General features: G+C 52.2%; 10 protein-coding genes across 10 annotated transcripts in view; 2 read left to right on the top strand and 8 right to left on the bottom strand.

Moving 5' to 3' along the window:
- Positions 1-842: 842 nt before the first annotated feature.
- On the bottom strand, positions 843-2,828 carry UREG_06484 (uncharacterized protein; the record flags this gene model as incomplete). Its single annotated transcript, XM_002583471.1, has 2 exons — positions 843-1,304; positions 1,362-2,828. The coding sequence occupies 2 exons, from the start codon at positions 2,826-2,828 to the stop codon at positions 843-845; spliced, it is 1,929 nt and encodes a 642-aa protein (XP_002583517.1).
- A 2,749-nt stretch (positions 2,829-5,577) lies between these two features.
- UREG_06485 (uncharacterized protein) lies at positions 5,578-5,815 on the bottom strand (the record flags this gene model as incomplete). Its single annotated transcript, XM_002583472.1, has 2 exons — positions 5,578-5,752; positions 5,796-5,815. The coding sequence occupies 2 exons, from the start codon at positions 5,813-5,815 to the stop codon at positions 5,578-5,580; spliced, it is 195 nt and encodes a 64-aa protein (XP_002583518.1).
- Positions 5,816-8,046: 2,231 nt separating this feature from the next.
- UREG_06486 (uncharacterized protein) lies at positions 8,047-9,208 on the bottom strand (the record flags this gene model as incomplete). Its single annotated transcript, XM_002583473.1, has 2 exons — positions 8,047-8,346; positions 8,402-9,208. 2 exons carry the CDS (start codon positions 9,206-9,208, stop codon positions 8,047-8,049), a joined length of 1,107 nt encoding a protein of 368 aa, XP_002583519.1.
- A 1,257-nt stretch (positions 9,209-10,465) lies between these two features.
- UREG_06487 (uncharacterized protein) lies at positions 10,466-10,687 on the bottom strand (the record flags this gene model as incomplete). The annotated part of the gene is made up of 1 exon (XM_002583474.1): positions 10,466-10,687. One exon carries the CDS (start codon positions 10,685-10,687, stop codon positions 10,466-10,468), a length of 222 nt encoding a protein of 73 aa, XP_002583520.1.
- Positions 10,688-12,206: 1,519 nt separating this feature from the next.
- On the top strand, positions 12,207-16,884 carry UREG_06488 (uncharacterized protein; the record flags this gene model as incomplete). The annotated part of the gene is made up of 6 exons (XM_002583475.1): positions 12,207-12,295; positions 12,421-12,862; positions 12,914-14,381; positions 14,443-16,647; positions 16,710-16,818; positions 16,878-16,884. The coding sequence occupies 6 exons, from the start codon at positions 12,207-12,209 to the stop codon at positions 16,882-16,884; spliced, it is 4,320 nt and encodes a 1,439-aa protein (XP_002583521.1).
- Positions 16,885-17,477: 593 nt separating this feature from the next.
- Positions 17,478-18,964, bottom strand: UREG_06489 (uncharacterized protein; the record flags this gene model as incomplete). The annotated part of the gene is made up of 3 exons (XM_002583476.1): positions 17,478-18,081; positions 18,150-18,741; positions 18,856-18,964. The coding sequence occupies 3 exons, from the start codon at positions 18,962-18,964 to the stop codon at positions 17,478-17,480; spliced, it is 1,305 nt and encodes a 434-aa protein (XP_002583522.1).
- A 682-nt stretch (positions 18,965-19,646) lies between these two features.
- Positions 19,647-20,592, bottom strand: UREG_06490 (uncharacterized protein; the record flags this gene model as incomplete). The annotated part of the gene is made up of 2 exons (XM_002583477.1): positions 19,647-20,337; positions 20,387-20,592. The coding sequence occupies 2 exons, from the start codon at positions 20,590-20,592 to the stop codon at positions 19,647-19,649; spliced, it is 897 nt and encodes a 298-aa protein (XP_002583523.1).
- Positions 20,593-21,890: 1,298 nt separating this feature from the next.
- UREG_06491 (uncharacterized protein) lies at positions 21,891-22,526 on the bottom strand (the record flags this gene model as incomplete). Its single annotated transcript, XM_002583478.1, has 3 exons — positions 21,891-22,220; positions 22,301-22,424; positions 22,483-22,526. 3 exons carry the CDS (start codon positions 22,524-22,526, stop codon positions 21,891-21,893), a joined length of 498 nt encoding a protein of 165 aa, XP_002583524.1.
- Positions 22,527-22,685: 159 nt separating this feature from the next.
- UREG_06492 (uncharacterized protein) lies at positions 22,686-23,578 on the top strand (the record flags this gene model as incomplete). The annotated part of the gene is made up of 3 exons (XM_002583479.1): positions 22,686-22,739; positions 22,938-23,335; positions 23,401-23,578. The coding sequence occupies 3 exons, from the start codon at positions 22,686-22,688 to the stop codon at positions 23,576-23,578; spliced, it is 630 nt and encodes a 209-aa protein (XP_002583525.1).
- A 307-nt stretch (positions 23,579-23,885) lies between these two features.
- UREG_06493 (GTP-binding protein) overlaps positions 23,886-25,900 on the bottom strand; it is a gene marked incomplete at both ends in the record, with an annotated part of 6,276 nt that continues 4,261 nt past the window's right edge. The window contains one exon of the mRNA XM_002583480.1: positions 23,886-25,857. Within this exon, the coding sequence (XP_002583526.1) occupies positions 23,886-25,857 (1,972 nt within the window). The remainder of the gene's footprint in view (positions 25,858-25,900) is intronic.

Below are 25,900 nucleotides of genomic sequence, written 5' to 3' on the forward strand. Positions count from 1 at the left end.
TTCGCAGCAGCAAAATCGCCTGTGAAAAACGATTCCATAAAAATCAAACATTATTATCAAAAAGCATTCGATACAAAACAGGGCCCAAATTAGCAAATGACAAAAACACCGCTTTTCCTGTGCAAGACGCCAAAATATCACAAGTCCCAATCCCAGATCCGATGCAATGCGTGTAAAGGAGCGGCTGATGCTAAACCAAAAGAGCATGCAAAAATGTTACAAAAAAGGAGTGTGCTTGCCCAGTTTTCCTTCCCATGCAAGTATATGCGTACAAACCGACCCTACCCAGAAACAAGCTGCTTCCAACAAGGTATAAAAGTGCTCTATTAAAACAAGGCACCGAAAGGCAGAGAGAGATATTCGGAGGGGAAGTATTAAAGAGTGCCTTTGGTGGAGTGGACCATTAATGTGCCACAGACGCAAATTCAGAGATTAGAGGCGTAGTAGAGACGCCATCCGCCCGCCATCAACGTAAAGGAGGGAGACATGATCAGGGGGGAATCATAAAGCAAGACAAACCAACCAACGCCGCGCTTGTTTCTGACAGGTCGTTAAAGGAGTGGCAGAAGGAAATTCGTGACCATGGTATTCAATATGCATCGGAGGTGTAAAAGGAGCGACTGTCGGGACCAGCATCTTCCAAAGATGAAATCGCTCGCACCAAGAAAAACAGCAATATTACAAACCGCTATGCAATATAAAAAATTATCGATTAAGATAACCAAGGCGATTCGGGAGACGATAAAACGAGGCGGAGAGTGGCTTTCAGAGTTTCGGGGAGTTGTACTGATATCCCGTCATAGGAACCGGGTGCTTGCTCTGAGGGATGCATGGCGGGACTTCTATACACCACTGGTCTGAAGGCCCAGAGAGTAGGGCGACGGAACAGTGTCCCGGCCAACTGAAATATTTCCAGGGAAGGAGTAAGTCAGATCCTGAGGCATCGTAGGCGTAGAAGCAACCGAACTATTGTTGACAAATGCATCGAAATCAAACGAGGCGTGCCGAGGAACCATGGACGGCGACGGAGCTTGGCGAGGCTGGCCGCGCGGGAAGTGATAGCTGGCATGTTGCCCGTCAGTTGAAGGAACCACAACGCGAATAGGCCCCGTCCCGGGGATGTGATGATGTCCGTACGCAGCACGGAAATGAGAAGGCACGCCAGGAGCACAGCTGGTCACATCCACGATGGAAGGTGAGGTTCGAGTATGGTATTCAACATTTCCATTGGCGTTCGAGTTGACGGGATAATTAGACCCAAGCGGCGTTTGCAGAGCCCCAGCCGTGGAGGAATAGCTGGCGGACTGGAGTATGGCCAAGTCAGCATTGGACGGTTAAGACTCATATGGAATTCAACTTACATATTTCCCAATGATTTTCTTCAAGGCATGGGCAAGAATTCTCCATGGAAACACTTTCACATCTTTCTCAATATTTCTCGGCTTTGGATTCGGGAATCCCATGATAACCTTGAAAAAGTCTTCGCTTTCAGGCTTGGCCTTTGACACAGTCATCGGACGGAAACCTTCTAGGTTTCTTCGAATGCGATTTTTCTCTTCCACGGTAAACCTGACACCGACAAGCGACTCGAGAAGGTAGATGGTGTCAACACTGGTAACAAAGCACTCCTTTTTGCCAGCCCAGTAGATGCAACTAATGCAAATGCTGTTGGGAACTCGATCGGCTGGTGCCACAGGCTTGAAGTCAGCATGAATGGTGCTGCCAGTCTGATGACGTGTGAATTGCACAAGTCGTCTTTGAACATCCTGTTCGTCCTTGGTCCAGTTTTCTGTCATGGAGTCGAGGTCACCATTAAGCTTGAGGACTGCCTTCGATGGATACATCGCATACGGGTTAAACGACTGGTTGGAAGTCGTGCATCCCGACCCTGCGAGCGACTGTTGGATTGTGGAGGTCCGGATGAGGGTCGGATTCTGGCCAGCCCTGACAGATAATGGGAGATCCGGAGTCTGAGACACTGAAGTCATGTTGTATCGGGGATTGAAATCCGCAACCGCGCTATCCGGGAAAGATGGACTCCAGGATGATGCGAGAGGGGACGGTGCCTTGACCCTTGATTGAGAAATGCTGTTATACACATCAAGCTGGGGAAACGGTGACGAAACACGCTGGTTGCTGGCGGGATATGCAGTCATCGAGGCTGGGGTAGGCAGATACGGAGAATAGGGGGATGCAGACAGACTCTCCGCATAGACCGAGCTTCTGGGGCTATCTTTAATTCGTGCGTGTTTCACCGACACCGAGTTGTTTGAAGCTGAGGTACCATCTGAGCCACAAGACATTCTTCTCTTCCGAGACCCTGGAGAGATTGTATCAAGAGACTGCTCGTATCTGAAAGTACCGACTTGTGCCATATGAGTCGTGGGACCGTCAGGATCCTCCATTAATAATTGGACCGGAATCGTAAGAGATGTCGACTCTGTTGACGAAAATGAAGGGGCGTTGGCCGTAAGCGCGTAGCGGAACAAGGTACTCTCGACGCTCAGAGACGTAATGGAGCATTCGCAATGAGAAGATCCCAAAATCAAAGTGAAAGTCCACGGAATGGGGCTGAGAAGGTCGGAAGTCGACTGTATTTGGACTGATAATTTTGTGCCATCAGAGCCAGTGGCTGGGTCGAACCCGATAACTTCGGGCGCCGGCCGCGAAGACATCTCCAGACTTGGCGAGCGTGGAAAGTCGAAAGGGGAGCCCGCATACCCACTATTGGCTACATAGTGGATACTTTCATCATCTGAAACGGGGTGGCTCTCCAAGATAGGAGTAAAGATTTGCCCTGAATACGGCGCGTGCGCATATGCAGGCATCGCCTCATGCTGAAGAGCTCCAGTGGTCCCATCGTAGTCTTAAACGATATTCATGTCAGCATTCGTCTGCTCAAAAAACAGTCGTTGTCCGTCAGATTCTGGGGACGGTCGGATGCTACTCACCCAATAGATCGGCTGATTGACACTTATCGTAAGCCGACATAGACAAAAGGTCCCCAGACTTGGCCAGAAGGCCGTCCGAGAACGTTCCCGCGAATCGTGATTCCTCTGGGTCTGAAAAGTCGACAGATTCGTCAAATATCAGGGGCGACTGGAAATCCAAGTCGAACTAGGTCGGGGTGTCAGTGTTTCTGCGTACATATCCGCGAAATGTGGATGCTTCCCAACGTTTTTCGGGAAGCTACATATAAAAATAGAGATGGCAATGCATATTAGACTTACTTGATTGTTGAGCCCCTTTGAGTACGCCAGGGTGACGGTATTGCAAAATTGCAACTAGAACAGATTTGGTTTATTAAGCGAGTGACTGAGATCCAAGGATCTCTAGAGCTTCAATGTCTCGGAAGCGTCAAAGAAGCGCTTCGAAGCAAAACGAGTGACGGAAAGAGACTGTCAATTAGTCTCAGAAACACACAAAGCACAAGAGCCGCGAGCTAACATCCAGGAAACAGAGTCAATGGCGGAAAGAGGTTGAAATGGTGCGCCCTGATGTTTCTTGAGCGCAAGTGCTTCAAATGCAAATTCACCTGTGCGTGTTTCGGAACTTGAGAATAGAATTGCACCACAAAAAGCTAGTTACGGGTTAGCACTGGCAGCACCAAAGTCGACGTGCGGGAAGCAGCATCATTCATTTGGCATAGACTTACCGAGCGATTAAACAAAAGATACTCAAAAGCGTCAGCCGCGATCTAGATGTGTGTCGGAAAGTCAACCACACTGGCCTGAAAGAAACGAATGTCAGTCTGATGTATATATAGATATCAAACGAAAACGTCGCGAACCATGGTTCCTAGCAACCTTTGCGGCTACCAGCCAATAAAACATACAAAACAAATGACAGTAAAAGCAAGATGTAAAAGAAAAGGTAATTCTACTCACTTGAGCGATCAGGATTTGCCCGTTTTGCAATATACACGGCCAGAAAGACGAGAGCGGCTGGGCTAAACGACTTAAACTGTCCGTGCCAATCCGATATCCCCAAGCGTCGAGAGTATACTTGGCTTTTACTGCAATGCAGAATATTTGATGAGTTGAGTCGTCGCACACCTGCAGATATTGGCTGAATGACCGGATGTATACAGAAAGTTCGAGCACAGCGGGCCAAGCGATCGAATTTCACCCTCCGGTGTCAAAGAGACGGATTCTCTGCGATGTCTTTCACTTTTGGCGAATATATGTGTATATATTTTTTTTCGTTGTTTTGTTTAATATGTAGAGTGGTTTTTCCCTGTCTCTTCTTCCGTCACCCAAACTCCTTCGAGACCCCGGGGTGAGTTCTATTGCGAGACGGGAGAGCGAGCGTGTTCCCCAGCGATTGAAATCGATAGCACGGATTAAGCGATGCGAGATTATGTACTAAGATAAGCTGTAGAGTTGAGGTAGATTATAGTCTGCCGTCTTCCGAAAAGCACCAAAGCAAGTAGCGAACGTAAATTCGTCGAAAAGCGAGTGTGTAGTTCAGGGAACCGAACGAAGGGAAAAACGATGGGAACAGTGATCTTTCAGAGCGTCATGGTTGGGGTGAGGTTGCGAGGGAGGGAGGAAGAGGAAGAGAAGAGATCGGGAAGCGGGCGACGGGCGGTGGTGATAATATGACGAGCGTGGTCGGCCTGGGAGGTATTTTCTGGAATGCTACGGTCCCCGCCACAAGCCAGAATCGCCAGCGAGCAGCAGGGGGTGGATGACCGTACGCCGTAACTTACCGTACGTGACCCATCGAAGCAAACCACATGGCCGAATAGGACGTTTGTGTGGCCCGGCGTGCCAATCACCGCCGCCCCCTCGACCCACCCGAGTCCAAACGCGATGCACAGGATCCGGTTTTACAGAACCATACCTGACACGCCCTGCTTCCCCTCCCGACCGGTTGACGAGACGCTGAATAAGCCCACGACCAGTCAATGGCGCATCAGGCCGGGTGATATGGGGACAGCGGACAAGGATAGCATTTGCAATTAATCTATCAAATCTTGTGCAGCGCAAAAGTCACCCTGATCTGGTCAATCAAGAAGTGGCTCCGGAGTTAGCATACGAAGCGAGCTGTAATCTATCCAGAGGCGCTAAGGTGGCAGGGAACAGCCGAGCACTGATTAGGCGCAAGTCGGATCTTCGACACGAAACCACTAACTACAGATCAAATAATTCGCAGGACCAGCTAAGTGGCCATAGCGTGTCCCAGGTTGAGCACCACAAGAGAAACTACCAGGGAGGGAGCTTCGTGAGCTCTGGGAACCAGAGCTGTCATCATGTCGCATGGGCAGCTTTCCCTCGCAGGCGCCGCTCACTTTCGCGCTTGGGTCCTGGATGCACTGCCTCTCTCGCCTGATACACAGGTGTCCCTCCAGGTGGCAGCCTTGGCAAGGAATAATCACCCATCTTGTCACACTGCAAACTTTTGATGTGAAGAAGCACCAGGTAACTTTGGGAGTGGTACCTGCTCCCAGATACTAGCCTAAACACAGCTGCTCGCCTCACGCCGTATTGAATCATTCCCGATGCGGTAAAACTCTGGGTCGCCAATTCTTGCCTCGTGACGACACCACAACAGGGCTCCTCCATGCGAAACACTTCACTCCAGCATCCCTCGCACCCAGGACGCAGAGCGTGGAGGATCATAAAGGGTGAAGCAAGCAGGAGGGTGAGTGCCAATGCCATTGTCCTGTCCGTGCGACTGGCCTGACTTTGGCTCCCACAGAGGAACGAGAAAGGACCACTCGAACGAGGAAGAGGTTTGTTGGATGCGCCTATATTTAGAACACCGCCCAAGGTTAGGCTCGCGCCACTCACCCCGATTCCCGAGGATCCATTGCGAAAACAACGATTTGACGGATGGAGGCTCTTGGAGTATCATCGAAGTTCACACAACAACTACGCTGCTACGACGTCAGAGCCGACTGATGATGGTCTCCCTCTTAGAGGCATCGGGCTAGCCGAAAATTCTACTAGAATCTCGAGAATTCGTGTCAAACGGGGCTCGTAGTGGGGAAGCTCCGTGAACAACTCCTGCACAAGGAGCCCCGCGACTTCCGAGTCACAGCTCTTGCAAGCTGCAAGAATTACAGCTGGTGCATTATCATCGGCTAATTGGCTAGATCGACAGCTTCAGCAAAAGCCAAAAGCAACCAGATAGACATGGACGTTTCAACGTAGGACGCCTGCGGAGGAAGTGTTTAGCCCTGGACCTAGCTCGGAATGCGGGCCTGGCATCCAGACATCCTCGTGCGAAACTGGGCTTGAAACCGCTTGTACCGGTCCCTTTTTTGGCGACTTGGGGAATCGCACTGGATGACCGACCTTGGTCGTTTGACCTTGACATCAAGATGAAGCCAAGACTGCCCAATGGTAGACCTGATAAGCGTGCCAGACCACTGTCAGCAACGGGTCACACTGATGAAAAACGGTCAATGGTGATCCATATTCTGCGATCAAGCCCTCACTGGCGTTGTTTCATATCAACCAGTCGATGAAGCCTCTTGTGTCTGGTGAGCAAAACTCAGCTCCCAAAAATAGCACACATGATTGTGAAGACTTTCAAAAAAGGAAAAACACGAACAAAATGGAGACAATTCTCAGTTTATGGCTTCTCCATTCGTCCCCTCAAAAACAGTGGAAACGGTAGGCTTCAATTCAAAAACGTCGACGGATGTAAAACAGCGGATGAAAACTCTTTCTCGAGCTCTTCTGGTGTTCCTTGATCCTAATTTTAGAACCACCGTTTGGTCAACAGAATTGTATCATTTTGTATGTTTTGTGGTTTCTGTTCCCAAATTGGCACCCAAATCTGAAGCGGCCCGACTCGGAAGTTTTCCACCATCAGGTGACACTTTATGAGCACACAAATGTGACATGAAACGAAGGGCTTGCACGAGGCAGGGTGGTTTGTTTTCCCTCCTCACGCGGCGTTCTTGCGGGTGACTCGTTCTCCCGCTTCCACTGCTCTGCTGGTTCCCCGGATTCTGGCTGAAAAACAAATTTTAGGATTCGAGCTTGGGACGTTGTTGGGTGCCGACTGGTTCAAGCCTCCCACGTCCCGACGGGGGCACCGTTTGTTGAGAGCTCCCAGGTTCATGGAGGACGGAGCTTGGCTCCGATGGGGTTTGGCATCAGACCAAGGGAGGATGAGTATGATCCCTCCGTAAATTATTACAATCTGCTTGTCAGTTTGATGATTTTGTGGAGATTTGCGAAAAATTCTCCTTGGGAAACCAGAAACCCTCTTTTCTTTTTTCGCTTCTTTTTCTTTGCTCGTTTCATCCTTCGCTGAACCTCAACAGCTTCTGGGCATATGAGCAATTTTACTGACTTGCCAGGGTGGATTTGCGCTTGGACTCCCGGGCCATTATTGTGTGATTTGCTGTTGAAAAAAAAAAAGGCCGGGATGTGGAAGATCAAACGATACCCCAGGAAATTCATTCGATTATCCGCATATTTGGCAGAAGTTTAATTGCACCGACAGGTCTTCTTATCTCTAGTTTTCCGGTAGGAACTGGCTTCGGATTGCTACTGTCAAAACACAGGACTGACTAAATATTGGCGGACTGCGTGCCGACTGCTATGTGCATCAAGGATACCATGTCCGAAACGACAGATACCGATCCTCGTTGGGAGAAAGCAGAGATGGACAGACAGGGTCTGCGTTGCATTCGAGCTCTCAAATCTTTGCTTGGGCAAGATCACGCAATATCTTGAAAATCCTACTCTACACGAAACGAAAAATGATTCGCCATCCTATCAAGCGTAGCTCCAATGTCTAAGAAATTGTCTGTGCAGGTGTGGTTCTAGTAACCTATTTGGGCAGGGTATTGTTCCTCGATGAGAGATTATACGCCATGGATCGAATGAATCGCAGAGGAAACAGCGACATGAACATACAAACTGCAAAAACGCGTTATTGGGGGATTCCCGCGGCTTGCCGGAAAACTCAGAAGCCCAGTCTAGTCCGGCAAGCTCGTCAAGGGAAATTACAGCTTCTGGGAACGAGAATCCACTTCCATGTACGAATCATAGATTATTCACGAAGAGGCAGAACAAGACGCTCCTACAGCTTGCTCTCAGACCCGCTGCTGTTCGCGATCTGAATGACCAGTTTTCCAAATTGGCTCCCCTTTTTCATATCATCGAAGAGGCTGTCGATTGCCGGGATGTTATCAATGCCCTGGACAACGCGCCAGACGATAGGTTTGATGCTCTGCTGCTTCACGAAATCGACCATGTCTTTGAATTCCTTTCTTGAGCCCATGGTCGAGCCCTTGACGTCGATGTTCTTCAACACTGCTTGCATAAGGAAAGGCATCTTTGGCGATACCGTCATGCCATAGATGGAAAGCACTCCGCCGGCCTACAATCAAGATTAGGGTGAAGATCATTACTGGCATGGGGGAGGTTTGACGAACCTTTAGGAGTCTACTTGCTTTTTCGACAATGTCGCCACCTGCACCATCGATGATGGCGTCGAAATTCCTCTTCCCCGTTGGCAGCATGCCAAGGAGTTTCTTATCCCAGCCCTCTTCTTTATAGTTTACTCCTCCGCGAGCCCCGAGCTCAATCGCCTGCCGAAGTTTCTGCTCGCTTGAACTCGTCACATAGACATCCGCCCCTCTCGCGGCTGCAAACCGCAATGCCATCAAGGCGACTCCGCCGCCAATCCCGGTGATCAGGACTGCCGCACCGGATTTGGAATTTTTGTCGCCGGCCTTGGTGACGAGGGCGCGCCAGGCAGTTAGGCCCGTCAACGGCAGCGCAGCAGCCTCGGCATCATTCAGATGCTCGGGCGCCAATTCCACCTCGCTCACGTCCACCGTGACATACTCCTGCAGCGTGCCCTTGGGGTTATTCTTCGTCCCGCCCAGAATGGCGTATCCGGTCGGCGACTCCGGTCCGTCCTCGGCGTCTTTCCAGCCAGTTCCCGGGTTGATGATGACTCGCTTTTGGATCCAGGATTCTGGGCTGGGGACCTGGGGACCGGCGGAGACGACGATGCCGGCGCCGTCGGCGAGGAGGGGGGTATCGAAGGAGACGCCTGGGTAGAGGTGTTGGCGGATGAAGAGGTCGCGGTGGTTCAGGGCGGCGGCGGTGAGTTTGATGAGGAGTTCGCTGCCTTGCGAGGTGGGTTTGGGGATGTCCCGGAGGGCGAGGGGGTAGTAGACTTTGCCCGCCTTGCCTGGCTTGCCGTCCGGCGAGCTGACGGTGATTGCGTGCATTTTTGATGGTGGACAGGACGAGGTATAGAGATATCTGACAGCTGTAGGGTGGATTGGAGATGATGATGATAATTCAACGATAGCTTCGGTATATTTGAGGTCCTAGGCGCTCAATAGGTTACCTGAATATTCCGCTATTCCATTCTATCGAATGCAAGGTCATAGATGATGAGCACATACCTATATCCTGATAGATATCCCAAAATCCGTCAACCTGCAGCTTTTTTAATTGGAGGTACTGCTTTCAACGGTCATCCAGCTACAACAACGGCCAGAACAATCAGCCTTTTGGAAAGGACGAATAAATTGACCAAGACCAACCCGCGACAATGTTATGGCAGCCCTCGTTTAAACCCGCACATGGAGGAGAGCTTACAAATGTGACATACGACTTGGGATTCTTCCGTCGACCGGCTCGGCTACTCTTTTTCGCAGCTTGCGATAGTTATCTCGGCGGGGAGGGAGTTGAGTGAAGCTCCGGACGGCTTGAGGCTGTTTGGTGGTGGGCACATCACTAAAAACCGGCCAACCTCGGTTTGTTTCTTATCTGTTTGCCCGGACCGAGTAACTAACTAGCGGACTAGTTAACTAGTTGACTAGGGATGGTCGACGGTTTGTCGGTAAACGAGGTCTCTTGTCACAGTCTGCGATATTGGCTACATGGAGTGTGTGCTACTTGATTGTTTGCTGTTTGTGAGTCTTGTGTAATTATCAATGATGAGTGGGAATAGCAAAGGACTTTCCATTTCACCATTTCTACCAGGCCCTGGATATGAGTAACTAGACAAGCGAGTACAAAAGCCAGAACCAAGCGAGTGATTTGCCCTCCCTGTCATCCCCTTCATAGCGTATAAAGCTATGGACAAAAAGAAACAAAGCAGTAAAAACTATGGCACAGCGAATGAATTTGTACATGAATCAACCCATACAAGACGCCAAAAGCAATAATCAGGCAAACGAGTGAAATTATGGCCGTTGTTTAATTTCCCCACCTGGGAGTGTACCAGCGAGCATTCCCCCTTTCCCTCGAATACGAAACATTGTCATCGCAGTCTGCGAATCTCCTACCTGGATGCGGCCGGGGAAGCAGGGACCATCCTGAAATCGTGGATGCATTGTCAGAAGACAAGGACGACGAGCGCCGTCGCCGATGGGCCCCGTCAAACACGAATTCATCGTCAGAGCTGAAGTAGGAATCGTCGTAGAAGGGCATGATGTTGAAGTCGTCGTCGGAACTATCGTACCGCGACGAGCCTGTCACTGGCAGCGGGCGAAACCGTGCTGGTGGTATGTGAGTTTGGTCTCGACGTCCGAGTCGTAGCTTTGGGCGTCGCGGTTGGCGATCTTGGACGTATATTGGGGCCGGAGGGTTCCGGGGTCGACTTGGATGCAGCGGTGTAGCTCGCGCCGGGGGAGGGCGCGATACCAAGGCGCCCGCGTCCTGATGGTGATGCGGGTGAATGTTGCGATGGCCGCCATTGACAGGGTACTGTGCTGTCTGATGGCAACGCATGCAGTTACAGCCGACTCGGTAGCTGGCACATTGGGGCTGCTGAGTCTGCTGTCTGTGGAGGTTTTCGCCGCTGTAAAACCCTGCGCCGTAGTGCTGGTAGGGATGATTTCTGGCGTTCCGATGGCCGGGCCCGGAGAAGAGACTTGGAATTCCTAGCCGGTCTCTCCAGCCGGTAGGGTCAGGTGGTTGACGAGGGCGTTGGCCAAACATGATCTCGCACTCTCATTCTAGGTAGCAAGGGCTTCAAGGGTTGATACTTGGGGGGTTCCGACACCCCCAGTACTATTGCTCTCACGGCTTGGTATGGAGCTTTTGGTGGAAGTAGAATGTGATCGAGTAAACAGCCCTTGAATATGGCAAGAGGTAAAGAGATGCTGGGTGGGGTGTTTCCATGCGTCTTCAGGAGATATTCTCGGATATTTATGCCCTTTGTCTCTGTAACACAGCTGGGGTTTGGAACCCCATGTTTGCTTGACCTATGTCACATTGGATGCAGGCTGCTTGCATGTCGGAATTTGATATTAGGGACTGCAATAACAGCTCTCTTCCTGTCCCAACGAGTGAGCGCGGTTATCAAGCGCCACGACCCAGCAGCAAACACGGCAGGTCAGTGTCGTGCACGCAGATGGGATGCGTTTGGCGAGATAACAGTGAAATAAGGGTATCATGGCGATGTAACAGCCCGAGAGCTTTGTATATTCGGAGCAGAGGCCCGGCTGTTGACGCTGCGATCCCGCAATCCAGAGCTTGCCTCGTCTGCCTGGGACGGCAGCAAATGACGCCAGCTCGCAGCAAGGCAAAAGCATCGCCATGTCCAAGGAATCATGCAGCAGTTGAAGGTTGAAGGTTGAAGCTTGCCGGTGTGTGCCGGCAACCCAACAGTCGTGCAGCCATCTGCTCGAAGGTTTCCGACGCAGATATCCGGCTGGAGGTCCAGCTCGACTGGGCTTTGAATGCAGAGTCCAGAACACTGGATGACATCAACCAGAGCAGAGACACACTCTGAGTGTGCCCTTCTATCAACATCAACATATATCCAGTGGTTGCTGGCTGCTATGCACACGGCGCACCGTCGAGCACCCACGCACTCTGGCAGGCTCTATCGCCCAACAGCATTGTGGACAGCGGTAATTGCCACGCCGCAGCTGTGATTTGCCCAGTGCCGCCATTTTTTTTCGCTCTGGCGCTCCAACCACCAGGCGTCTTCCCCCAAACCGAACTGCACAAAGGTGAGAAACAGCATCTCGCTTCCGACCGACTCTGCTTCGTGATCTCTGGCTCTTAGCGACATCTTGCTTCGCATGTGCTGATTCTCGCTGGCTCTTTAGCTCTTGCTGCCGTTTCTCATCCATCGTGCCGTTTGACTCGTCAGACTTGTCGTGTGTACGCTCTGCTTAACCGCCACATACTTGAACCCGGCCCAGTCGACTCGAAGCCCTTTTTTCAGACAGTTGCGATAAAGAAGACTAGACGCCTCCATCTAACATGCCTTCACCGCTTCCATCCACCTTCGCCTCCGCCGCGGCTGGCAACACAGACTCGTCGAGAAGAGACGCCTTGAATAGCGGAGAATGGTAAGCGTTTCCCCGTCGACGATCGTTTCTCGCATGAGAAACACCGTTCGTCTCGTTCACTCTACGTGTCAAAACACCCGCTGCCCTGCACCTGGCTCATCTGAACTGAAAATTTCATCCTGTAGGTCTCGAACCCGCGTGAACGGAGCAACACAAACCTTCCGTCGACCGTCGCTTGCTACCAACACATCTCATAGCCGGGAGGGGACGCAAGCCACCTTGAATGCATCCATCACTCCGACCTCCCAGGCCTACATTCCTCCCCACCTCAATTCGAATTACCAGTCTGGTTCGTTCCGTGGTGGGAGCGCACAGGACGGTCGCTACTCAAAAGACCAGCTTCTTAGCCTCTACAAAAGCCAGAAAGAGTCCAAGGACTGGGGCAAACACGTAACGGATTACTTCATGGCAGACTGGAATCCCCTGGAAGAAAGCCCTGCCGCCAACGGTGGTTGGGGTAAAAGGGATGATTTCAAAGATAGCCATGGAGGACCCGAGGTTTGCTGGGACCATGATGGAAAGATAGAGCCTCTTACCTTGATGGTCATGACCCAGGAGGAAAAAGAGGTGCGTCTCTCCTTTGGCAACATACTCGTGGCATCGCTGACTTGTTGCTAGCTATTTTCCACTTCGGTCAACTCTCCACTCAAGCCGCCGCCACAGAACGTTTCAAAGGACGGCAATGCGCCTAGCGGGTCAATGGGCCGCAAATCTTCATTTTCTCACTCGCAAGGCCATATGAACTCGTTTAATGCTTCCTCTCCGGGCACTGGCAGACCCGGTCCTCGACGCCGCGGCACCGCAGATTCCCTGGCAAACACGATGTCCCCAACCGGAAATTCACGTTTCTTTCGCGATGAGCCCAACACATCGACCCCGCCTCCGTCTCTTCTGCGCCGGAAGACAGACTTTCGAGAATCCACTTCGAAACTAGAGGAGAAAGAAGAAGACGGGGCTTCCCGTGATACTCCGCTCGACATCACTTCGCCCTTTGGCTCGTTGAAACGTAGCGCTACCAACCCTCTCGGTGTCAGTACATCTTCCGCCTGGCCAACTAGCTCACACAGCGGCTCTGCTTTTTCTCCAATGGGCTCGTTTGGCAACTTCTCGCTTGGAGCTATCGCGTCGCCGTCAGCGGAAAAGAAATCAAGCTTTGGGAGTTTACGGGGCGAAAGCCGTTTCAAAAACCTGCTGAGTAAGAGTAGTATGGAGGACATTGGCATCGGCTCCAAAGAAAAACCGTCTATACTCGATCGCCTTCCTGAAACCGAGAACGACAATCCTCCGCTAAACCATGCAGATGTCTTGCAGAATCGGCCTGGGCGCAGTGACACTAATCCGTTCGAAGAGGCTGGAACCGGAAGCGCTGCTCTAGGTGGACAGGATTTGAATCCTCCCAGCACTGGAATTGACCAATTCGGCCTATCGTCGTTCGGTTTACCGTCCAGTGGCTCCGCATTGCGGGACCTTATGCCAGGTCAACAACCTCCCACCCACACCCCAAGCCATCTCCACGGTCATGAGCCAATGAGTCCTACTCACACCAATCCATATCAGAGTCCACATGGGGAGCGGGCCGACGCGGATGAGATTGCTACCAATGGTTCTGATATACAACACGCTCCTCTGCCAAACCTAGGTGAATTGCGAGACCCTCCGTCAGCATTTGGATCCTTCGCGAGAGGCGGAACCACTGGTGACATCGCTTCAGGAGACCGCAGCCAAACCTCAAGCGTGGGTGGTAATCGAAGCTTCTCGGGCTTGGGTGGCCTTGGTGGTCTTCCTCCACTCGGCACGTCTTCGGGCTGGCCAATGTCCGCTTATGCCGACACGCCAACCCGCGAAAAGTCTGCGTTTATGGGGGCATTTGGTGATCCTATCTTTGGGCCAATGTCGGAACTACAGTCGCCTAGCCTGTCTTCTCTGGGAGCCGGGGGGTTCTTCGGATCGCATACGAACCTGTCGGGCGCTGCAAACACTCGACCTAGTAAACTAGGGTCCCTTTTCCCGCCCGCAATGCAAGACCAGATGCGTGACCAATCGAGGCCCGACCTTCTGATGAACGAAGGACCCTCGAGACCACAAGGTGAGCACTGATTTTACCACGCTAGGATTCGAGATTTTTTGATACTAACTATTCAAAATAGACCCCTTTATGTCATCCGATAAACCCAACGTGAACGCCACCGTTTCTTCATCTCAAACTCCGGTCTCAGCTATTGGGCAGAGTTCGGTACCCGGAACCCAGCAATCAACAGAAGGTGCTCCTCAAGCGAATCAGGCTTCAGGCCAGTCCAGCGGCACCTCGTCTGCCAATCAACTTCCAGCTGCGCAACAGCGACAGATGGTCATGCCCGATCGCATGCGCTGGATTTACCGTGACCACAAGGGAAACACGCAAGGACCATGGTCTGGTCTTGAAATGCACGACTGGTTCAAAGCTGGTTTCTTCACTGCGGAACTTCAAGTCAAGAAGCTCGAGGACGCTGAGTATGAGCCATTGGGTCAACTTGTTCGGCGCATTGGCAATTCTCGAGAACCTTTCCTTGTCCCGCAGATCGGTGTTCCTCATGGCCCTCCATCCGCTCAAGCTCCGTGGTCTGCAACGTCGCAAACTGGCGTTGTTCAGCCTCCATTTGCCAACAGTTTTCCCAGCTTCGGTACTACTTTGACGGCTGAGCAACAAAATGCTCTAGAACGCCGAAAACAGGAAGAACAGTACATGATGGCTCGCCAAAAGGAACATTTAGCCCAACAGCAAGCGCTTATGAAGCAAATGCAGTTTCCTAACCCTGCTCATACCATACATCCGCAGCTCCAGCACCACTCCAGTGCACACAGTCTTCAGAGCCAGCCGAGTTATGGCAGTATAGCGTCCCCAGCAACATATCAACCTCCCACTATGCAGGCTCCAATTCAGCCCCCACAAGCGTTGCCTGGATATTTTGAGCCCCAAATGCGCCCAATGCCAAATGCGCCGTCTCAGGTGCCTATTCAGGAGCCTATTGGAACCCAGGACCAGCTACCTACCCTGCTTGACCGCTTGAATATCAATCGTACCACACAGTTTCCATTTGGTTCTGGCCCATCTTTCGGCGGAAGGCAACCGGAAGGAGCCACTCATCCCGAGGCGGTTGCAGCGATGCTACAGGATCGCTCGCAATTGCAGCAAGAACAGGAGCAATTCAATAACGCTCAAACTGACTCCATTTTCGACCAACAGGCCCGTGAGGAGCGTTTGCGCCAATTTCATGCATTGAGAGGCGCAGACGAGGAGTTACCCATTCGTAAAGCTGAAGGCCTCCCAACCCACCCGCCAGCCGATATGGCTATTGAGGGCCTAGGACATCAAGAGGAGACGCTTCACCAGAATCAAACCGGGCTGGAGAATGAGTCCACACTCTCTCTTACGCAGCAAGTACAGAATGCTGCGACCGCGCAGAGGTTGCAGCAACAAGCCCAACAGACCCAACCAGCAGTTGTGCAGCAAGAGTCTCCCTGGCAAAAGGTTGACAATGGGATGCCTCAGCCTTTCCCCCCACCTCCCTCTCAGTCCCCTCTTCCAGCGCCGGCAGCGCAAAGAAAGCAGAATATTGCAGACACCTTGGCTGCAGGATCTCGATCGCAAAGCCAAACCCCGGCTGCTGAAGGTCAGACCACATCAGTCGCTCCTTGGGCAACACAGGCTACTGAGATGCCAAAGGGCCCCTCACTGAAAGAAATCCAGGAAGCTGAAGCTCGAAAAGCAGCCAAGCTGGAAGAGGCTGCGGCCGCTGCTCGCCGTGCGATTGCAGAACAAGAGCGAGCGAATCAGCCACCACCACCTGTCCCTGGACTTCCTTCAACAGCTAATTGGGCAAGCGCTGGATCTCCCGCTACCCCAACCCCGACCACATCGGTGTGGACGAAGCCATTGCCCGGTAAGCCCTCGACGCCGGGTGCTACCGCGCCGAAAAAGACATTGGCACAGATTCAAAAGGAAGAGGAACTTCGTAAACAACGCCTTGCAGCAGCCAGTGCACAGGCGAATGCGCTGACTACCGCACCCACTTCCGCGGGTAAGCGTTATGCCGACCTCGCTAGTAAAGTCGCCCCGGTGAATCCGCCTGTGGCTGGCGGTGCTTGGACGACTGTTGGCGCTGGCGGGAAAGCCAAAGCACCGGTTGCTCCGCCTGCAACAACACGAGCTGTCGTTAGCACGACTCCTGTTGCTCCTGTTGCGAAACCGAGACCGGCTACAGTCACGCGCTCTACCACTGTTGCCACGACTGCGAATCCAAACAAGGCAGCGGAAGAGCTATCAAAATGGGTGAAGCTGGCGTTGGGTAAGGGATTGAACAGCGCTATCAATGGTAAGTACATATACACTTCTACGAAGCACTTTGTGGATTTGATTTACTGATTACCGGTGTAGTTGACGATTTCGTGCAACAACTCCTTCTTCTTCCACCAGAGACGGAAATCATCTCGGATTCTGTGTATGCCAATTCTCAGACTCTGGATGGTCGCCGATTCGCCGAAGAGTTTGTCCGCCGTCGCAAACTGGCTGATAAGGGGATCATTGACCCAATCCCGGCGACAGGCATTAATATGTTCGGTGCCGGCGTATCTGATGCCAAGGGTGCTTCCGATGGATGGAACGAAGTCGCTAAAAAGAGCTCCACGAATACGCACCGGGAAGAAAGTACGCCGTTCAAGGTCGTGTCCAAGAAGAAGGGGAAGCGGTAAAGGTGTGCAAGATGAGCGTTGATTGATTGTCTGCTTATTGAAGCCGTCTCAGCAAGCACAGCAGCGATTTTCAAGTGGCAATCTCTGCCATCTTCTCAGTCATTCCGACTGATCTCTGTAAGAATAAATTTTGTGTTGATGGAAATGATTTTGTATTTATTAGTTGAGGAATAACAAGAGCGACTTATTTGCATTCAGGAGAATCTGGTACCTTTCTTGCCTCCATTTCATTCTAGTCTACGGACGGAGCCAGCGGCGTTCATTCTACTTACGAAAAGTCTGTTTCTCGTGGACTTTCGTAGTATCTATCATCCTTAATAGAGCCCCTATGTCGAGCTCGCAAATTCAATATCCACGCCTTCCGGCCCATCTCCTTTCCCAATCCGCTCGCAAATGCCCTTCATGATGCCCCCCAACCACTTAAAATCCCCCAATTCAAGGTAAATCTGCGCACTCAGCCGAATCCCACAACCACCCCGCCCAGCGGAAACACAGGCACGATCGTGTTGTGCTCGTACGTGAGCTGCTTCTCAATCCACCTCGCCAGCACACTAACCTCGCCCGCCCTGACGACGGGATACGATCTCTGCATCCCACCAAGCGCAGCCGCGCCATGGTCTACGCCGATCGGCAGGCGGACATTGACCAGCGCACAGCGGCGCAGCTGGCTCGCGCCGCGGATGGTTTGGGCCTCCGGGCCCGGTTCGCAGAGGACCTGGGTGCCGAGGATGCGGGCGACGAGGTTCCCTGCGTCAAAGGCGAGGGCCTCGCAGTACTCCATGATGCGGGCCTCGCCGCCGCAGACGTCGCGGCGGAACCGGAGGGCGGCGGGGGTGCAGAGGTAGGGGCAGTCGTCGTTGGTGGCGACCATCTCGAAGAGTGCGGCGAAGGGGGGTTTGGCGTTGTCGCCGGGGAGGACCTGGGGGAAGCGGGTGCAGTCGGAGAGGATGTTGGGGATGGGTTGGAAGCCCCATGATGTGGGAATGGTGGAGCGGATGAGGTGTTGGTTGCGGACGGGGACGTGGAAGACGGCGCAGCCGCGGGGGGTGAAGAGCCATCTGGCGAGAGATTGTTGATTAGTGGTGATTTGGGGAGATATAGATATAAGTATGCAAGGGGAGCGTACTTGTGGCAGTTGCTCACGAAGAAATCAGCGTCCAGCTTGCCGAGATCCAGCGGGATATGTCCAACGCCGTGGGCACCGTCCACGCACGACAAGATGCTCTCCTCGCGGCAGATTTCCACCATCTTCTCGAATGGAAATCGAACGCCGGGCTGGCTGACGATGGTATCAAACAGCGCAACTTTGACATTCAATCCGTCCTGCTTCGCTGTGCGGACAACATCCTTGAATCTCTGCAGGATATCTTCATGGGCACAGGGGAGATCCAGCATCACTTTCCTCGCCTTCAGAGGCGTCGTCTCCGCCAAATACGCAATCGTCTTCTCGCATGCCCCGTACACGCAGGAGAAATACACAATGATGTCCCCGGGCTTGTATACCAGGTTTCGCAGCACCAAGTTCACGCCGGTAGTCGCGTTCTTGACATATACAACCTCATCGACGGGCACGTTGAGGTACTCGGCGGCCGCAGCGCGAGAGCTGTCGAGATACTTGGGGATATTGTACCGGATGAACGTGTCCGGAGTGCTGTCCAGTTCAGCCTGGAATCTCTGCCGCTCCTCGACGACGACGTTTGGACACGTTCCAAAGGAGCCTACGGTTCGGGTTTTAGCAATGCAATTTCACCTGGCATTTCACTGAGCAGTAGTAGATATAGCCAAGGCAAAGCCAACGCAGAGGGTGGCGGGCTCAAGGTGTCCGCCCATACCGTGGTTCAAGTTCTTGAAGTTGGGATCCAACGGGAACAGCTTCAGCATGGAGTGCCCAAAGGGAAGCTCCTGGCTAGTTTCCCGTTCGCGGATAGGTAGGGATCCCATATCTATATCCCTGGATGTCCGTTTGTATCGAGTGTGTTTCCCTGAGTAGTTCGATGTATGAAGTATTTACGTGCGAAGCCGTCTTGCGCGTGACTCACTGGCATCATTCCACAAGCGTCAGTTCATCCCTCTTATAGTCGATGGCCCGCAGTCTGATAGAGATCTATACTCACCACAAGCTTCCTCCAAGCCCAGCGCATCGAATCAGCCGCTGCTTCGACGGCGATAAGCGAAGATGCGATGCGGAAGGGCGCGAGCTTATTTATGCCATCACCGGCTTGGCAGCGGCTATGTTCGGGCAGCGAGAATCAGGGAATAAGTCATGGTCATTGAGGATGGAAGGACTATGTATAGCATTCGAGGCCTCGCTAAGTATTCAGGACCTCAAGCGGCACCCGTAAAAAGACCGCCAGCTAACTGCTATTGTGCATACGTGATACTAAGGAACGCTGGAAGGCTTCAGGAAAATGGATCAATATCAAAACCGTCAAAAATGCAAACATGCACAAATATGCCATAGCCGTGTAAGCCGGAAAGAGACAGGAGCGACACCAACTCCTATTGCATCCCCGTTGGACGCCCATTTGCGCCGGTCGTAAGCTGGAATACCAGTGCCTCATTGCGAACAAAACTTTTTATGTCCCGGACGCAGTAGTTTCGTTACCTATTCTAATTTCTCCCGTCAGGTACCACTGCTGCCACCGCCAAAATGGTTTCTCATCCACCCCGTAAATCGACCATTCCCGCCACTACTCGATGGGCGCTGTTGGTCGCTTTCGGACCTAGTCGGTGTGCCATTCGAATTGTGAGGACTGCTGGAGCCATTAGGCATAGGAAAAGGAGACGTCACGCTAATTAAGCTAGGCAGAGAGGATGATGAGCCCGACGGACTCGAATTGGGCGACGGATGCTGCTGTCGATAAGATTCCATTATTCCTCTGCGACAATGCGGGCAAGTGTCATGCTCGATCAACCATGCCGATATGCAAGTTCCGTGGAACCAGTGTTTGCACGGTAGTTCGGTGACTTTCTCTGCTATTTCCACGTTATCCATGCAAATAGAACACTCTGCTTTGCCATCATGGCCAAGCATGGTCTTATCCACCGGCTTCTTGGGTAGAGCTCGAATCGCTGCTTCTGTTGCAGGCCCGGGTGCGTTGGTGTTGGAAGTTTGGTCTATTAATTCGGAGATTACACGGTCGAGCTCTTCTTGCGAATAAACGGCGTCACCAAGGTGCCCTAAGCCCATGATGCGTGCAACAATTTCAAGTGGGTTAGGCGCAACGAGCGGAGGGGCCCCGATTCGGCCAGACGGGTCTCGCGGTCTGGCGTTGCGCCCCATAAAATCTTGTTGAAGGATTCTTATTATACTGCTATCCCGTTAGTAACGGCATGAATGTCAACAATAATAATAAATCTTACTCGTTCACACTTGCAACAGGAGGGGGGTTTTCTTCCCGACCTGACTGGCGTTGAGAATTGTTTGCTGCCTCCGGGGGCGCATTCGCGTGCGGATTTTGCGGTGGGCCCTCGGCAGCAGCGAGCCCTTGAACAAAAGCGTTAAAATTTGCAAAGAGAGGTAATAACGCGTCACCTGCGGGTGCGTTTTGGGGAGGCTGAAACGGCATCGTGCTGCTTGGAGACCGAAATGTAGTGCTCGTGTATGTAACTCTACCGTCTGGAGAGCGATAGTGATGCCTGGTTACGTTGTTTCCGTGGGCGAAGTCATAAGGGGTGGTGTCCCATATGTGCTCGGCAGTTTCTTGCGGTGGTGAAGGGGGGTGTCCTGGAAAGTTGGGTTCCTGCTCTGACTTCAAGAGCTGTTAGGAAGGGAATCTCCGGAACGGTTTAGAAAAAGAAGGCACTCACTACAAATTCCACAAACTCAGAGCCACAATGCGGGCACGACAAGCCGTGTTCATCCCTTGGCCACCTCTCTGCACATGCGTGACAATATATCATGGTCTCGGTGATAGCGTCGGCCATGGCTGCGCAAAGGGCTCGAAAGCAAAAGTGAGGTCGTAATCTAAATGTTAATTATATCGTGTAGCTGTCAATGAGGCCGTGGCTGCAACTAGATGCCCAACGAAGAACGTGGTCCCACAAGGCCGAGAGATGAGAGGATGCTCGATGGCATGCAGTGTCAAATCCCCACAAACGGGAACAAAAGAGAGCCGGCAAAAATGTCTCCGGAAATATCTGTACAGGCAACAGGCTTCGTCGCAGACGTCCAAGTGTGGGAAAGAATAGGCAGGGTGCGGGAGGACTGATCCGCGGTTTGTTCAAAGGGGAGAGAGTCCGGTACCGGCAATGCGCGACTTGAGTCACGAGTGAGGCGTCACACGGCGTGGGCGATATGGGCTGGCAGAAGGGGTGAGGAGAGGTCCAAACGCACAAGCAGGTGGTGATTGAGTCTGCCTGGCCGGCTCGAGTCTCGTCGACAACGCTTGATCCCTTTGCCGCTGCTGGTCGACACAAGAAAGCGACATCAAACATGAACCTCGCGGGCCAAAAAGAATCCCGCATGACGTTGCTGCTTAGCTAAGAGGCTTAGTAAGGGGAATGTTGTTAGTAAGCACAGCCGAGGTATGGGTCACGTGCATGGTGGCGAGTCAGGCATATATAGGAGAGAGACGGCAGAAGAGATGCAGGAGAAGGGGCGAAAAGACTAGTAAGAGAAGACTTATTCGTAAGCGGGGTCCATGCTATTAGGAGGCTGCAGAAATCATCGCCCGAAGTATTATATTCAACCACACCAAAGCCCATCGTAGCAAACCGACAAGAGGGTAGTCTTGCGCAAACAAAGGAACAACACATAAAGAGAATGCAACTTCTTGAAACGCCTTTCAAATGCCACTTCACGTCCCAGCCGGCAATAAAAATCATGTAGGACAGGCCGTGATACACGTACACACAGAGTGGCTCGCTATCGTCTCTTCGTCCCCTTCATGATAAGCCCGCCAACCAGCCCCGCCGCAAGGGCCACACCGCCCAAGATCGCAACACCCACGAGTCCTTCTTTCGCGACTTTGTCGTCCACGAGTGATCGCAGGCTCGCCGCCTGGAGGTTCTGGGGCTCGTGCTCGAGCAGGAGATCGTTGTACCTTCGTGCTTCGCCGTAGTTGCCGAGCTTATAGTTCCCAAGAGCAAGGTAGTAAAGGCACTCGCGTCTCCGTTCGGGGGCCGTGCGGAAAATCTCTGACAGTAACCGGACGCCTTCCTGCTGCTCCACGCGGATGTTGGATTTGATTAAGCCCTATTGGCGGTGCAGGGTTAGCACGCAGGACGCTGGAGACCTATAGGAACGGCCAAAGGGGCGCAAGAAGTACTCCGTACCCATGCGTAATTGAATTTGGTTTGAACGCCAACATATTCGCCTTCTTTTTCGTACTGTGCTCGGAGGACTTGGAGTTCGGCGGGTTTTAGCGGGCTGGATCCAGTTAGCTTCACAGGATAATGTCTGGGATACTCAAAAACAGCTGTTCAAGCGGCGCATTCTGGAGCTACGGTCTTCGTACCTTTCCGCATCGGCCGCATCTACAAAAGCCGAGTCAGTGTCCATTCATAAGCGGCTGCCTGGAGTGAAACGGAGAGGGTCAAACATACATGGGAGTTGCGGGGACATGGCTAATCGGTGACTTAAATGTTGAAGAGAGATAATCAAGTACGATTTCTGAGCACCGCCTGTAAATTTCAAGATCGTTCAAAGCAAAAGGCAGCGATGAAGCGATTCTGCACCAAAAAGCTGTTTTGCCGGCAGCTGTGGCGGTGCCGGGTCATCCTCCCACGCTATCCCCGATCCAGCAAAACCACAACACTTGTTGCTGACCTCATCACGCTCTAGACTCGAAGACATCGATCGCACGACCGCAGCATCTCGTGATCTCTCGCAATGCTCTGAAGAGATGTGCACTGTACAGCTCTCATCCCCTCCCCGAAATACGATTGCTATGTCACTAACCCCCTGTTCCAGCTCATCCACCACACCGTCACAAACTTCAACATCCAACCCGACAAGCAAACCGTCACCCGCATCAACGACTCCCTTTCCTCCCTCCAACAATCCCGCGACCTCCGCATCCGCGATGCCGAAATCTCCCTCCGCAAACTCTCCCGCAGCCTCAACACCCTTACCGCGCAGCACAATGAGACCGTAGCAGCCCACGACCCCGCGCGCCATGCGGCGTCGATCGTGGAGCTAGACACGAAGAAGTTTCGAATCGCAAAGGCGGCCTCGGAACTGGAGATTGAGAGCGAGAGGCTGGAGGCTGAACTGGAAGCGTTGAAGGCGCGGCTGGCGGAGCTGGATGCCCAGGGGCTAGAGGGCGATGAGCAAGTGAGGAGGGAGCGGGAGGCGGACGATGCGACGATGTGAGTTGGGTTATCCTATCTCGTGCTAATTGCCACCGTCTGGTGAGGTGCTAATATGGTAGTAGATTACGGCTCAAAATCTACCGGTCGCTGGGGATCGATGTTGAAGCTGATGAAGCGGGGAATTACTCCAAAGCCATCATTCGGAATAGTCGAAAGGGCGATGTTCATGTGGTGAACATAGATCCCAAATTCTCACGATTCTTTTACGCGAATTACTTTTGGCAAACGATGCAGGGATAATGCACAGGTTGGAGCCTCTTTTCTTAGGAGTTGGGATTTTAGGGTCTCCTGGGTTGGAGGAGTTAGGACGGGTTGGGACGAGATTTGTTGATATCAAAACGGCGATGGCGCTTATCTGTTGTATTTTCTTTGCATTCAGGAGCATAAGCTATTGATTGAATGCACGTAATAATTCAACTGATCCATTCATGCGTATCCAAAGGTATATTTGTCTAACACAGGTATTTCCCAAGCCTTTTTGGTTCCATCCTCATACACAGACGCCAACAAGGTATCCAGTCGCATATTATACAAAAAGAGTGCCAGATCATCTCCGTTTCTTCCCGCCGCCTCCATCACCACCGTCGTTCTTTCGCTTCTTACCCTCTCGGCTCCAATACTCGTCCTTCTCCCTCTTCTCTCTCGCTGCCTTCTTTTCCAAATTATCCGCCATTCTAGCACGATACACCTTCCTCCGCTCTTCCTGCGCTGCCTGTCTCTTGGCCACTTTTTCATTCCGCAATGTAGTCAGCTTCTGCAGTAAATCTCGAGCCTTTTTCTCTTCACCACCGAGAACCACAGCTCGTTTCTGCATGTATGTCTCCTTCTTGCGGGGTCGCATCTGCACAATTTGTGACTTGAAAGGTAAATCTGCGGCAAGCTGCCTTGGAACACGCAGAGGGTTGAAGTGCCTCGTCGGACGGTCGACAGGGCGGTATGCCGAGTCCTTTTGGAGGGGGGTCGGGATGCCCTGGTCTCGCCGCACTTCGCCCGTTAAACGCATGGCTTTCCACCCGCCCTGGCCTTGTTCGTCTTCTATGTCTAGGAGATTGGTGACTGGATTATAGAACCGGGTCGGTTTGATAGGATACCAAGTGCGGAGGAAAACAATGTCGCTCATGAGGATCTTATCCTCAAATGTCGCACGGAAGTGGCCTTCTGGCTTGCTGAGTGCACGCTTAATCTGGCCTCGAATTCCGGAGACCGTGCGGATTGCTGCACCTTCAAATTTGGCAATTTCTAGGGCTGAGTTGAACATGTCTTTGATAAATGCCGTGTTTCGGAAGATTTTATATGGGTGACCTGTAAGTTTGAGCTTCTTCACGATCTCAGACCCTTCGTCAACACTCAGTACCACTCCGGTCGCGGCTATTCTGAACCCCGGGTTTTTATTCGAGAAGGACTGGACGCAACAGAAGCCAGTGTTTGGAGCCACGAGGGGCCCATAAAAGGTCCCGAAGCAGTGCATGTGCTCCGGTGTATATTTCAGCATCCGGTTTCGCGTCCGAGAATCGGATATGCTGTATATAGGCATGGTTTGGAATCGTCGCCATCCCAGCGAGAAAATTAGCGGATCGTTAGTCTTGAGGATCTTCTTGTGCCAGCGATGCCTTTTGATCCTCACTTGCACGAACCCATATCGATCTTCTGTGGGTGCCAACCCACCCACAATGACAGGGAAGCGTGGGTTAAACCTCGTGGAAAATTCGCAGGGAACATTCTCTAGCACAATCCGTGCATATGTCCCGGCTTTATATCCTTCAGCTCTTGCTCTGGAAAGAGCATCCAGATTATCAAACTCGGCTCGATTGATGTCTTGCTGTTTTTGAAGTGCTGCTTTCTGCGCATCGTACCACTCGTCTTCGCCGAATTGGTCTTCCTCTCCGGCTGCGCGCGTGCCACTTTTCGCATTAGCAAATCCCTCCCTGTCTTCTTCCTCGAATCGAAGCTTAAGTTCTTCCTTTCTCCGCGCATTCTTCTCGCGTTCCTTTTCGAGGTCTTCAGCCTCATCTCCTTCTTCTTCATCTGCTTCATCATCACTCGTTTGTTTCGCGGTGACGACTTCTCCGGTCTCGAGATCTTCGAAAGCTCCATCTCCCTCAGAGTCGCTACCACCCTCTTCATCTTCGTCATAACTCTCATCACCGTCCGAGGCATGCTTGGATATCTTGACGCTAGCAAATCGCTGCCGTAATGACTTTAGATTGTCCTCGGCTTGCCACTTCTCCTCAAGTTGCTCGTAATCAAACTCAGGTATGGTTCGGTCATCGACGTCTTGCTTCTCAGTATTCGTTTTCTTGAAAAAGTCATCCGCATCTTCCTCAGTCTGCTCGTCAGCAGATGGGGAATCGTCCCCACGCCATCTTCTTGCAACATCCTCCGGAGGTACTGAATCATCATAGAGCATCCGGGGTAAGTTCAGCAATGCGATATGCCCGGTTTTTTGAATAGGGTCCTTTGCATGAGCCGCCAAGTTTTCTTTCCATTGCAAAGCCCCATCATCGTCGTCATCATAATCCCTTGGAACCATCTTCGAGCTCTTGGTCTTCTGTTGATGATATG

Source organism: Uncinocarpus reesii, genomic scaffold (assembly GCF_000003515.1).
Source record: "Uncinocarpus reesii 1704 scaffold_4 genomic scaffold, whole genome shotgun sequence".
NCBI classification, from domain to species: domain Eukaryota; kingdom Fungi; phylum Ascomycota; class Eurotiomycetes; order Onygenales; family Onygenaceae; genus Uncinocarpus; species Uncinocarpus reesii.